Source organism: Varroa jacobsoni, unplaced genomic scaffold, assembly GCF_002532875.2.
Source record: "Varroa jacobsoni isolate VJ856 unplaced genomic scaffold, vjacob_1.0 scaffold_977, whole genome shotgun sequence".
Lineage (NCBI taxonomy): Eukaryota > Metazoa > Arthropoda > Arachnida > Mesostigmata > Varroidae > Varroa > Varroa jacobsoni.
Genome location: NW_019213879.1, coordinates 183455 through 197372, shown reverse-complemented (window position 1 = coordinate 197372; position 13918 = coordinate 183455). Strand labels below are relative to the sequence as shown.

At 39.4% G+C, this 13918-nt stretch overlaps 1 protein-coding gene across 2 annotated transcripts in view; it reads left to right on the top strand.

The window, feature by feature from the left end:
• The window catches only part of Galphai (G protein alpha i subunit), a 39429-nt gene extending 26975 nt beyond the window's left edge, over positions 1 to 12454 (top strand). For both annotated transcript variants that reach the window (XM_086970524.1, XM_086970525.1), the window contains exons 3-8: positions 481 to 622; positions 2757 to 2951; positions 4689 to 4881; positions 6035 to 6303; positions 7002 to 7211; positions 7436 to 12454. In XM_086970524.1, the coding sequence (XP_086826650.1) occupies positions 481 to 622; positions 2757 to 2951; positions 4689 to 4881; positions 6035 to 6303; positions 7002 to 7112 (910 nt within the window). In that variant the 3' untranslated portion in view covers positions 7113 to 7211; positions 7436 to 12454. The remainder of the gene's footprint in view (positions 1 to 480; positions 623 to 2756; positions 2952 to 4688; positions 4882 to 6034; positions 6304 to 7001; positions 7212 to 7435) is intronic.
• Positions 12455 to 13918: the final 1464 nt, after the last annotated feature.

The following is a 13918-nucleotide window of genomic DNA, read 5'->3' as shown; positions in this document are numbered from 1 at the left end:
TAAACTCGTTGGTGGATATTAAGAATTAGTAAGACTGTGTGACGAATCACGATACTTGTTATTTACTATAGGACATATTTAACCTAATTAAGTTTCATGATAGTTCAAAATAGGTATACATAAATAGGTAGGTATATATAAATCCATTTTAGGTGAACTGACTCGCGCACAGACGTTTAGTCGATTGTTCAGCCGAACAACAGACCTTAAAGGAAAAAGCTGCTGTATTTTAGATAGGAACTGTTTGTCTGGAAAAATAAGTAATAGCTTCTCTCCGCCTCACGTGAATCTACTCAATCTAGTTTGCCCGTAGCTGTTTTTTTTTTTCATTTTTGCCGCGAAGCCATTGGGCACACGGCACTGCATAGGAATAGCAGCCGTAATGTTTGGAGACTTTGCTGAACGGTACTGGCGTACGATTCTGGTTACATGCCCAGTTTCACATATTGACCTATGCCGCCTTTTTCTCTTCTTTTTTAGAATTATCCATGAACAGGGTTACACAATCGAGGAGTGCAAGCTCTATCGTCCAGTGGTGCACTCGAACACAATCCAGTCATTGGTTGCCATTCTTCGCGGCATGGCGCAACTCAGGATCGACTTCCGGGACCCCGCACGCGAGGTATACCTTAACACTGATGTACGGCTTATTGCAACTGAGTAGTTAGCGAGTAAGTAGTTCTTATTTACCGCTGCTCGTCGTTACTTTTCTGAAGCCGTCCATGATGCTGGACCCGCTCTCATGTACGGTTTAATCACGTAGATGTGAGTGTACTTAACCTCAAAATCAGTCTAACACTACAATGGACTAGGTAACTCATATGATGGTGTTATACTAAACAAATAAATATAAAGTGATCGAAGTGGGTTCACAGTTTAACTCCACCACTGTTGGTTAAGTACTTCGTGACATTTGACGTCTGCTCTCATATACCGTTAAGCGAAGATCTAGCTAAGTGGAAATTACCATTGGAATTTCTGCAGTCTCTGAAGAGATATCTGGACAGTTATGGTAGGTTAAGGCAGCTGGCTCATTCGATCACTTAATGGATGATCATAGCAGCATAATATGACGATTTTGTCCTTTGATGGTAATTCAGATACAGAATGTAGATGCGGCAGTGCAATTTTATGGGGCCCGATTTAGATAGCGAACGACCGATCGATGCTGCCGTTAGATCTCATAGCTGAAATCCTCCACCGTCGCCGTCAACAGAGACATCAGACTAGGTAGGATTTTTATAGTCGTAATCTGACGCAATAAGTTTAGTCTTCGAACGAGACGAGCTAACCTGATGGTAAATCAATTGAATAAATAAATGACTCTCACAGTACGTTCTTTTTACTGGACTCACAATTGATAATTATAATACAGATCTCTGAAACTAGCAGAACCGTCCTCAAAATATAAAAAAAATCAGAGGCACTATGCCATCTAAAATTTTTGCTACCATTAAATCCCGAATACATTGTGGACTCCCTATATCTTCCTGAACAACTCGTCGTAGCCCGGATATGTTTGAGAATTGTTGTACCGTATCTGTCACGTATCCATACGCGACGGATTCATCGGATGTTTTTATTGATCATTCCTTAGAAATCTCTTTTACATCGGGGATGTATCTCAGATATATTTTATATATATACAGCTACATTGTTATAATTGTACGTCAGTAATATATACAATCTTGCGTCACGATCTATTTTTTCACCTTGCATATTCCACGTCGTCAACCTTTGGTTTCGTAGTTTCTTTCATTAAAACCGATTTGTCTGTTTTTCTGCTTGTTCTAATTCTGCAAATTATTTACCGATTTTTTTTTCTTTACAAAAGCTCGAACCTGCAGCACCTAAAAGCCCGACGTGCCTAAGAGGCGATTACTTTGTACTTGCATATAGATTAAACTAACGAAGCAACGAAACCCTTAGAGTCTGCTGAGTTGAGTTAAAATAATTGAGCTTTTTTTTGTATGAGCTATAACACCTGTGTGCCTGCGTGCTAAAGGGCTATTTTATGGTCTCACTATCTATGACGGCCTAAAGTTCTTTCTCTTCGTCAATATCTTAGGAAAAACACATCGACACAGTCTGCCGTTCAAATATTCTTTCATCGTCGTTCTGTCAACAATCTAACATAAGCTGTAGCTCGTTGGTACTAAAAATTGCATCATCAACCTTAGATTAAAATTTTTACGTTTATTACTACCATTCTACTAGCTGAGCTTGAACAGCATTGTTTAGGGGAAACAAAGGACTGAACACAATTACAACATAGCACTTAACCTGGCCACATGGTTTTGTTTTATAGATAAGTAATGATCGAGGATTCGTCCTCAAATCGATAACACCCTACCATTACCTTTTTACACCTCAAATATTAGCCGCGTACAGATGTAGGTCACGTAAAATATTTAGTTTATATTTGTTATCATATCTATTTTAGTTCTTATCGCCTGATTTCAGTTCGATGAACGTTCTAGAGAAGAGCTCATATTGCTGATGGAGCCTTCCTGCTCGCTTCTAGCCGATATTTCCTACAACAGATCTGAGTTCTACCTAGAGAAACCTACTATTGAGAAAGTTGTTGTGTTATTAACCTAATTCTCAACACGTTTAGAGGGGCGAACTGTGATATTTTATGGTACACTTAGAATGAATACTACACGTGTTTGTTAATAGCAGTTATATTAATTAGTGGCATATAGTTGACGTATGCTATTGGTTTCCTCATCGCGTTTTTGTGTTGGTTGGCGCAGGACGACGCCCGTCAGTTTTCAAGCATCGCAGGTGCGCCAATGGTGGGCGACTGTGAAATCGGACCCGAACTGAGCGTTATGATGCAGCGGCTGTGGCGAGACGAAGGACTCCAGCTCTGCTTTCAAAGATCTCGTGAATACCAACTCAATGATTCTGCAGCCTACTATCTGAACGCACTCGAACGCATTTCACAGGTAACAATGACAACCTGCCATTCAGTCTGACAGTCCTCTCGCTTTTACGGCAGGCCTGCTATTATGGCGGTTGGCTAGCGGAGTTACAGAGAGAAATAAAAATAAAAAATATAGAAAGGTTCTAGAAAGAAAGGTTAAAGAAATATGCAAAGACACGTAGAGGGAAGGATTATAGGAGAACAAGAAGAACGAGACGCAGTTACTTTAGGTACGTCGTTTCTTCTAAGATCGACTAGCTACTTTAAATGCATGTATATGGATAAACATTACAACGGTTTTGCCTATTTGGCCTCTTGGAAAAGGCAGGATGAACCTTCCCAACGACTTGTCGACCGAGTAATTAAATCTCATTTAAGCTATAAAGCATAAATTCAAGCGTTCTGTTGTAAAGTCATGCAAGTCGCATTGAACTTGCCAACTTTTAGTCTTGCTAGCTGTTATAAAGTCCACTTGTCTTAAAGGACAGGTTGCGCCTGTTGACGGTTATGATTTCGGTTTTCATTTCGAAGAACCTTTCACACGGTGTTGCTTCGTCTCGTGTTTACTTAACAGACTCTTTTACTGTGGGACATGAGATATAAATATGAGGAACGTGTTCTGTCAACTCAGTGAAGACACGTATATATATCGACTAGCTATATAAGAAATAGTCAACTCAGTACCTTTTGTTATGGAGTAAGTTTTATAGTATTGCACGCCACGTAGGGTAATGTGGAAGCTTGGATAGAGTTAGAGAAGCTTTCTCATAACTTATATTAAATAGAACTGAGTAAAGGCATCATTAGCCCTAAACTGGGCGAGGCATTCGAAGTAGAATAGCTTTCTTAGTATAAGTTATTCTTTTCAAACAAAGTTAGCCGAAACGAACAGATCATTTAAAAAGATAACCGAATGTTGTTTAAGGCGTGCGAGAAAATGCCCACTGCTCTTAAAATTTGCCTGAGACGTTTTATTCTTCTTTATTTATGACGCAATTATTAATACCAGGTCGAAGTAGAGTGTTTGCGCAGACGTATCATCTAACACACACATAGCGGTGCAAAGATTACCCTGATCAACGACTGTCTGGCGTGCGTTATGTATGCTTGAATGGATTTACTGTTAAATACTGTCCACCATTATGCTATAACTGCGCATGCGCGGAAAATCTATCTGCTTACATGGTCGATCCTTGCGCGTACCAAGGTAACCCGATTGAAACCCTTTGTCGACAGTTTGATAAAGAGAGACTGAAGTCCAGCGCACCTAATTGTGTGTAGTCGCGACTCGCTCATGCTAGATGCCAATAAAAGACTATGCAAACAAAGCGAGGTAAGACGCGGCAAGAGAGTCAAATTGAAACGCTTCAAGTACACGATGCGACAACCGATACAAATCGCGAAATCATGTATGATGATAGTAATTTATTATATATCGATTTTGGTCAAAGTTCTATAGTGAGATATGAAAATGTACTGATATAGAATGCACAAAAGAAAATATGTAAAATGACAAAGAATCTTACTTTTGATGCTTTTGTGAATTTTTTTATCACCTAAAAGCATAATACTAATGAGTGAATTAAGCAGTCCGATATAAATCTTCAATGAAGTCCAGCATGCCGCCACCAACATTCTTTCTTGTTTTTCTGTGACTAAGGGTCTTTTCTGGATTGAACGGCGGAAGGCTCACAAAAATTTTGTCCTGCTTTGCAGAAGTGTTACAATATCGTCTGTCTTCGGTTTATCGTTATTACAGCGCAACTATATCCCGACCCAGCAAGATGTCCTGCGAACGCGCGTCAAAACAACGGGAATCGTAGAGACGCATTTCGTTTTCAAAGGGCTTCACTTCAAGATGTTTGACGTCGGCGGCCAACGCTCTGAGCGCAAGAAATGGATCCACTGTTTCGAGGGGGTTACTGCCATTATCTTTTGCGTGGCTCTATCAGGTAACTTTAGGACCAGTAGTATAGAAGTAGGTAGCACTTTATATACTTACTACTACTATACTATACTATATACTTATATAGTGCTAGTGTAGGTACACTATATAGGAATCCGTCAAAGGGCTTACGATGGAAATTGAGCGTACGCAGTTTTTTTGGTACTGGAAGCCAGCCTTTAAAGGTAGCAGTTCACTAAGCAAGTGTTCGACATATAGCTCAAAAAATTTAGTAAATTCCAGGTCAAATCAACAGATTGTCCTGAAACAAAACTGGCGAAAACAAGTGACGCTACTACTACTCAGTATACGTATTGCAAATATTACAAACTCCTATATGTATCTACTTCTTCAGAAGTGCTCTTTGCTTACTCTGACATCTTGATAGTCTACGGTTAGAGTAATATCTAAATATTCGCTTGAGCTGTTCGTCACTGTTTAGGTCACACAGAATTAACTAGATATATTGCTATACGTGTTATGGGAAGTCAAACGCCCCGAATTCAAATCGTGGTGCGTAAATAGAAACGGAATCATGATGATACTTTCTCATTAATATTACTATTTTTTTTTAGGTTATTTTTTGCGATATGTGTTATTAGTTAGTAGAAAGCAGCAATCATCTTTTGTTGAATCTAAGAACTCGGTTACGTTCCGGTCCATTTGTTAGTCTTTATTCATTTTTTATGAAAGTACAAGCACAAATACTAGGCACATCGCAGCAGGCAATCTGAGTAGACAAGGATAAATTTTTTGCTACTCTTTCAGCGAGGCGTGCTACTATCTGATCGGATCAGATCAGTTATTATTTCCGCTTTATCGATTGCAAATACCATACCAGATCAGCTCATAACGCTAGCCAGTTCGTTAATAATGGCCGGAGCTTATACGCAAAAAGTCATATATATGAATTATCGTATATGGAGTGTTTTGTTCCCAAGAAATTTCACATTGCGAAACAAGGCGTCCTTAAATATAAAATACATACTTTAATTTGGGCGGTAAGGCTTAGGTTGAACGAGTGTATTCCCCTAACGGTCTCAACAGTTTTTTCTAGCAAAGTATTTGCAAAAGTGCGACGTTTTTGTTCACCTTCCTTTCCATTTGTCTTGAAAGTGGCGTAACTCCATAGTCTCTTCTGTCCCTGTCCGATTGCGCAGGGTATGACTTGGTTCTTGCCGAGGATGACCAAATGAACCGCATGGTCGAATCAATGCGACTGTTCGATTCAATTTGTAACAACAAATGGTTTACACACACCTCAATCATCCTGTTCCTGAACAAGAAGGATCTCTTCGAGGAAAAAATCACTCGTTCTCCACTCACGATTTGCTTTCCCGAGTACACGGGAGCGAATCAGTACGATGAAGCTGCCGCCTACATCCAGATGCATTTCGAACGGCTCAATAAGCGACAGGACACCAAAGAGGTATCTAGCAATTGATCTAACTACAAGTTGACAAAACCTATATTGCAACAGAATTTAAGTTATCTGTTTGTATACAGCCAGTTTACCTGCACATTATTTGTGATTAATTATTTGACCGAGGCCTAATTATCAGACATACATAGCTAAATAACTATATTGACAGTGCTAGTATTAAAACATAGACCCTTGTAGGAGCATTTCATTAAATAAATAATTAGTTATTTAAATTATATGCAATATGTAGTAGAGTAAGATACATTGTGGCATGTGTAAGCGCATCGGGCGTTGTCGGGACAGAACAAATCTAATAGTTCAATTACTCTTAGAGGACCAGATACTACGATTGGCCAATAGACGTTTTCCACGTTTTAGGTTTGAGCAATGACCAACCCAGACTTGTCGATATGAATAGAGCTTGTTTCGAAGTTACATTCTAAGGTTGTTGAAAGCTGTCTCGTGAAAATAGGTAACAAGAAAATCAAAACACCGTATAAAGTTTTATCAATAATAATTTTATCCAGACTTAGCCCGTTAGAAGGTTGAGTCGGCTTACTTCTGATGAAAATGCGCGAGGTTGATGTCAATGAGGACTAGATTTCATGCACCAGATGTCGGCAACATGTCAATGCTATTAAGCAGTCATATTGTATAAACGTGATTTTGCGGTTTTCTGTATTGTCCTCCTTCGTGTGTTTTAGGTGTACACGCATTTTACGTGTGCGACGGACACATCGAATATCCAGTTTGTATTTGACGCTGTAACGGACGTTATCATTAAGAACAATCTTAAGGACTGCGGCCTGTTCTAAGAGGCGGCTCGTATGAAGGATTCAGAGCTACGATCATAATCATAACCAGAACGTCAACAACAACGAGAATAAGGGCTGCCATTTTGAATAGATGAAGAGGTTAGAACTATTTCCATAGCTAGCACTTCTTCAACAATGACAACGAAGGATATTCAATTAACTGTCAACAACAAAACGCGGGAGCAGTAACGCCTCAATTGATTAAATGAAAATGAGAAAGGTAATCGCAGAAAGTACAAATGGTCAAACCTTTCATTTATTCTTCATTCCCCGGATTTGACAATCTGAACCCTCTGTTCATTTTGTTAAATCACCTGTTGCAGGTGGAAAAAAAATTGGTGCGCCCGAGGTTGATCGACAGACCGGACCGACCCTTCGATAAACAAGTGATTTATTTATGTGTAATGCAGGCTTACTAGCAGTTGAGTCATCATTAAAAAATGTGCTTTGATCCTAGAAACTTGTACCAACTAATCGTATTAGAGATAACAATAACTTACAAATTAAGGCGTATCGTTGATTTTCGAAGGAACTTATAGAGATTCTGCGAAATTCAGGATGTGTATACATAGCTGGCAATGCTCGCATTTACTAGCTGCAGCTCTTTCTGTGTCTAGTCGAATACCTGCAGCGGCCTTTTAACGGACAAACGAGATACACACGCACCGTTTACTGATAAGCGCAATACGGCATGCTAGAGGAAGCGTGTTATTATGGGTAAAAAAAAACACTAGATTTGGATCTAACTTGAATGAGTCGCACTTTGCCGTAAGCATAATTCTTGGATTTTTTAAGCGATTGGCGCCACAGGAAAAAGCGTTTGATATCGACTGTCATCGTCATCAGAGCTTGAGACAGTGATGATGAATATACGTTGATTAATTGGAGTGAAATAATCGAATGGAATATCAATAATCATTGACAGGGCCTAATTCGCAGATCTGCCTGGACGAGTATGGTGCTCATCCATACATTGACTCATCGTCCGGCTTTTGAGTGTGCCATTTTTGATGTCTGCTAATATATATAAACACATCCCCCTAATCTACATATGTGTATATGTATGTAATGTTCTGCCTTAACCATAAAGATCCGTGCATACATCGACAACAGAACAACATATAATAAACTAATCTTGATTCACTTGAAAGCACAGCCAACTTTTGCAATACCACTAAATAGTTTACGAGATTGAAGATTGCGGCAAAGAGGATGTGGAAGACATCTAGGTACACAGTAAAGATTATCATACTGTGAAAAGAGACGATACTTACATCCGTCGAAAACGATGTTACGAAGAAAAATAAGGACTTGATTTCGATATTGTATTATATGGTATCTGAATTCTGAAGATTAAGACCAGTCGCCAATAGGGAGAAATAAAGGATCGGATACCCCTTGTTGAAGAGGTTCCGCCGGTTACCTTGCTGGTCAGTTGTCAGAGGCATCTATAATTAGCTATGAAATGTGGATAGCTTTGACGAGCTTCGGGCCTCCGATAGGTGTATGATCTTTTCGCATTACAATTCGTAGTGAAGATTGACTGTAGTACGAATCCTTCTGTGAGGTTGGCTTGTCGCTTGTGAGTGCCACTCCCTCTCGTTGCACCCACCGTTTGAAATAATAATAACATTGATTATATTATGACGTTACTATTTAGGCAAGTAACGATGGAAACGTTGCCGCCATAGCATTGCTGTAAGAAATTTCTACGAACAAAATGATGACAACAGGAAGAGAAAATGAAGGACAAGAGCTATATAGCGTATGGTAAACGATTATTGTACGTTAAACATTCCTATAGTCACACTGGCACGTGATGCTGGATGCTCTTAAAAAGACGTGTCTGAAACATTAGGACAAAATCGTCTATAACAGCCTCTAATATTGTTAACGACAAACTGGATGCACTGAAGTATTATGGGTGAGCAAACGAACAGATGATGTGAAAACACTGAATAGTGGACATTTCCGAGAAAAGAAATAAGAAAACCTCTAAGCTTAGTAGAACGAAACGTATGTATAGCCAGTCAATACAGAGTGGCATGAGCACGTTTTTCGCCAGTGAAATTTTGGCCAATTTCCCCCGACCGTAGGGCATTTTAGTTCGGTTGATACGAATGTAAGCTCACGAAAAAAATTATCATCTACAGTGCGGATTAGCTGTGAGAATATAATTGCAGCTGAACTTTTCCTGTAGACTAATTTAATTACTGCTATCTTGAATTGTTATAAGCGACTGTACCACTTCGGTAAGGCAAAAGGAAAGGCTATAGGTACATAGATTGCGAAAGGAAATGTTTTGAAGAACTCGCGTTGATGAACCGGAAAAAAAGAGCCCCATACTTTTCTTCGAGTACGAATCTGAAACCTGTGAAAAAGCTGTCCATGGGGCATATATGCTGTGGTTCGATCGAACTTGCGATGTTTTAGTATTATAATTACAAACTCTTTCTGGAAGCCAATGGACGTGCAGAACAGGGTTTATCTAGACATTGTGAGTGACTATGATATCTCAACAGCAGTATGTAAGGTTATTGTAAATTCGGCCGTTGATCTAGGGTAGGGAAAAACGTTATCCATTAGTTCCAAAGCAAGTGAAAATAATGCAAACATATAATAATTATATTTGTCACCGTATATATGAAGCATAATCGCCAATAGAAGTGTCAAAAGACAAAGAGGGACCTGCTGGTGAAATGGGACCAATTTATTACTACAGTTATACTATTATTAAATATGTATGTAATACAGGTTGTCGCAGTGATACGAAAATGCATAGCAATAATTTATTTATAAATGGCATACACTTTATCTGAGGAAAGTTGAAAAAACAAGGTAGCTGTGATATTCGTGAAACCCAGGTGAGGAACTCACTCATAGCTCCATCAACGCAACAAAAACTATTCACACTTAACCAATCGAGTGGACTTTAGGAGTTTTTCTTTACAGATATGGAAGCAGGAAACTGGTTTCAGCTTAGAAGCCAGGGCCCGTGTTCGAGCATGCATATTCAGGTACATCTCATTCGACAGGTGTGGTAAAATCCTGTGCGGGATGTTGAAGTCAATCTTTAATATAATAAAGCTGGAGTCAAAGGAAAACTTTCCTAGCGCCATATGCCAACGCGGAAATTATGTAGGTTTAATTAGGATCGTAAGCCGTCATTCTTTAAGAGCTTCCGAAGGCACATTTATCAATTTATAGGCGAACTTGTAGTAAAGTCAATAATAACGGAACTCAGTTTTCCTTGTCAATGCTCTTTATACGTTGATTGCAACATTGGACCGGTTCCTTGACTACTAATTAATACTTCTCATGTCATATGTATTTGGATACCTATAAGCTGGCACTGTATCTAGCATCACCTCGATATATCTCCCGCGTAGAAACCACTTAGGCTCGTTTACCAGCTAACCTTAGGTAAAAACTTCCTGCTGAGTATCAGCAATAATTTTCCTATAATTTTTCTTCTGGGCTTAGGAAATTTCAAATTTCAGACTCATCCGTTTTGAATAAACTCGTCATAAAATTTTCTAACGTCCTCTGTTTCATTCATATTTGCTCATGAGGTCATTCATGACAGGGAGGTACTCGGTGTAGAATCGCTTTAATTGTGACACCCTGAAAGTGAGACAAGCATAACGGACCCAAAAAGCGATGATGGATGCATATAGCTAATATACATTAAAATATGCAAAACGAACCAAAAAAGGAGAATGAAGAAGAACATCGTGCACTGAGTTCCTCGTGCAGCTGTTAAATGATTCAACAAAAGGTGACGCTGTCAGCTACCCAGAGATATTACGGGATGAGCCGAATAAACACAAGCGTAGCTTAGTAAACATGCGTAACCTGCGATAGGTAACACTCTTTCTGCTAGGTAATATTATCATGTTATATGCACTATAAGTATCTACTCAAGGGCAAAGGTTTCTGGCGGCTCTCTATTCGCATCAAATTGCTTTATACTGTATTTTCCTGTACTCTTTGGCTAATAATCGATAAGGATATAGTGGCTTATAAGTTGTCATAACAACCAAGATGGCAGAAAAATCAGGTTAAAACTGTGTACGGATGGACCCAAACTATCGTTAGGTATTAGATCTAATAGAAATTCGATAGAAATTAGACCAATGATATTTCATACACATTTGAAGCTAGCGGCCGCCCCTATATCAAAAACGAAACGTACGGATTTTTTTTATACGACAGCGGTCGAATCATCGAATTATGTGAAGTCTTTGTACCTAATATATATATAAATGTTTGGAGGTTTGCATGTAGTATGTAGAAATATGTATGTGAATAAACATCTTGAGTTATGCTGAAAGAAACACAAATCTATAATAGAAGAGGGCTATAATTCAAAGGGTTGATAACGGAAATTGATACACGGTGCACGTGGAAAAAAACCTTCACAACGAAGCAAAGCATGCACTGGCCCATCCGCACGATATCAATCACCCCGGGTTCCCCACCAATCGAATCTCTATTTCATTAGTCAGTACATACACTTAGCCAAAGGCGCAGGCCGCTACATATATCTCCTGAGTATTCCCAAATATATATATATATATACGTAGGAACAACAATGAATTATAAAATCCTCTTACCTCCTGCTATACAGCGGAAATATAAATACGAAACGCATAAAACATGACAACAATTATGAAGAGGATCCTGGGTAACTTCTTAACCAAACGTGCATTACCGCTTAATATAACCTATAATCGAACCTTGTATAATAACAATGACACTGGCAGATACACTGAACACCGAAGTAGTAATTATACAAAAATCTTGTTGTAAGATGTTGAGCTTGAATTACGACGTGCACCGGATCATCGTGTAACTTGCACGTTTTTGAATGAGCCAACATGGAGAATCCTGCTCCAATATCGAAAGCTGCAGGAGGAATACGAGGAGTTAAGTGAACGTGGACCAACGATGACTATACTAATAACGATTAAAATAATGATAAAAAATATGAGGAGCATTAGTGCGGCGAAATATTGCGACGGAGACAGAGCTGTGACGATGTCAAGGAATCCGAAGACAGCAAAGGAAGGCTCACTTCAGTAAAGGAAGAAAAATAAATTATAATAGTGATAAGGAGAAATAGATATTTATTGAAGAAGACCGACGATTTTGCGACTCAACGATGATCGCGCGGAAGAAACTAGGAGGGGCGGCAGCCAAGAAATTATTGTCTCATTTTAATGCGGATATTGATTAAAGTACAATAACGATATAATAAACGTTAACAAAGAAATTGACGGAACAGGTGACATGAGCAAAGATGTGAATAAAGCTTTCTCAAGACAAGCGACGACCATAAATGCGTAGTTTTCATTTATATATTGATAAGCTGATTATATATAATATAAGAATTTTGTTAAAAACTCTTATATAAAATTGTACTAACATGAAACTTACGAATGGTTTACTTTGATTTATTAGGGGTTATAATACTGGCTGCTTGCATATCTGCAAATAGCCGCTTTAGCGGGCTATGTTCGCAGCATACGTCTGCGTATGACCTACTTCGCGGTCAATGGGAGCCCTTAGTATGTGGCACGTCTATAGGGTGTGGCTTTTCTGCTAACGACAGTACATAGCCGATGATACTGGCAGTGCAGTATCGTGGATGATATTGGAATCACCCACGAGCACCCGAGCGCCGCCATCGACCTCTCGCAAGACACACATTCCGATCTCCCATCCTCCGTCTTCCGGCGCCGATTTGGCCAAACCCAAGGGTTTGACGCATATGACGAACGAAGATTCAACGATGTCGCACTATGCCTTGGACTATAAGTAAACTGTCAGTAGTTATCGTAAATTCGTCTGGCTACGCGAAAGGATGGGTTGACAGATTGCTTAGGAGCCATATAGGACAACCGCTCTCATATTCATCCTATTTCAACGACTACTCTGAAGACGCTAATAGAATCAAAACAGAGAGCTTTTCCTTTGCCGTCGGCACTAATCTCGAAAACTTTGTGGGCACACGGCTACTCTTGCCAGTAAGATGTACTCTTTTATTTCGCTGGGCTAATCATGCAGGCTCGTGATTAGCATTTAACACATGTGTTACTCATTTCTATAACGAAGCTTTCCGGAGTTGCATGCAGATTAGTCCCCATCCAGTCTCCAAAGCAGCAGCATATAATTATATAAAGGTGAAACTTACCACTTGAGAGTGCTGCTTCGAGGTACCAAAATGCCCCCACTGATTCAAAAAGGTATCTAAAACTCAAAAGAAAGTTGCCTTTGTATATCCACGCGAAACCCCTCCACTACATTCGTTAATACCTTATTCAAGACCACAACAAATGCATTTCCGCAGGGTCCATTAATGTTAAGTGTTATCATCGGCGATACGAAACGCGCGCGGACGTCTGTCGAGCCCGTTCTGGCCAGTGAGTCACCGTCGTCTCCAGTAGCGAACCCGAGCCTACTCCGTTTATCATACCTGGAGTCCTGCTGGTCGCGCCAGCAGTGGAAGCACCGCAATGGCCTGAATGACTTTTCTTTTTCATCTAGCGCTACCAGTAATTTTAACTTGAAGTCACTTTTTCTTAGGCATAGCATTAAAGACTTACTTCCATTAGGAGTTCAACTGGAGTGGGCCTCATGTGAGGTTTTTCTGATCGACCTACGAAACAACATTGCTATTCCGCTTTAAAAATAATATGTTATTTTCTGTAATTTCCTGATTGTCCGTCATTTCTTATTTCTCTGATATTGTTATTGATATTTGGTGGTAATTTCTGTCAATGCTGAGATTTAAACCGACGTAA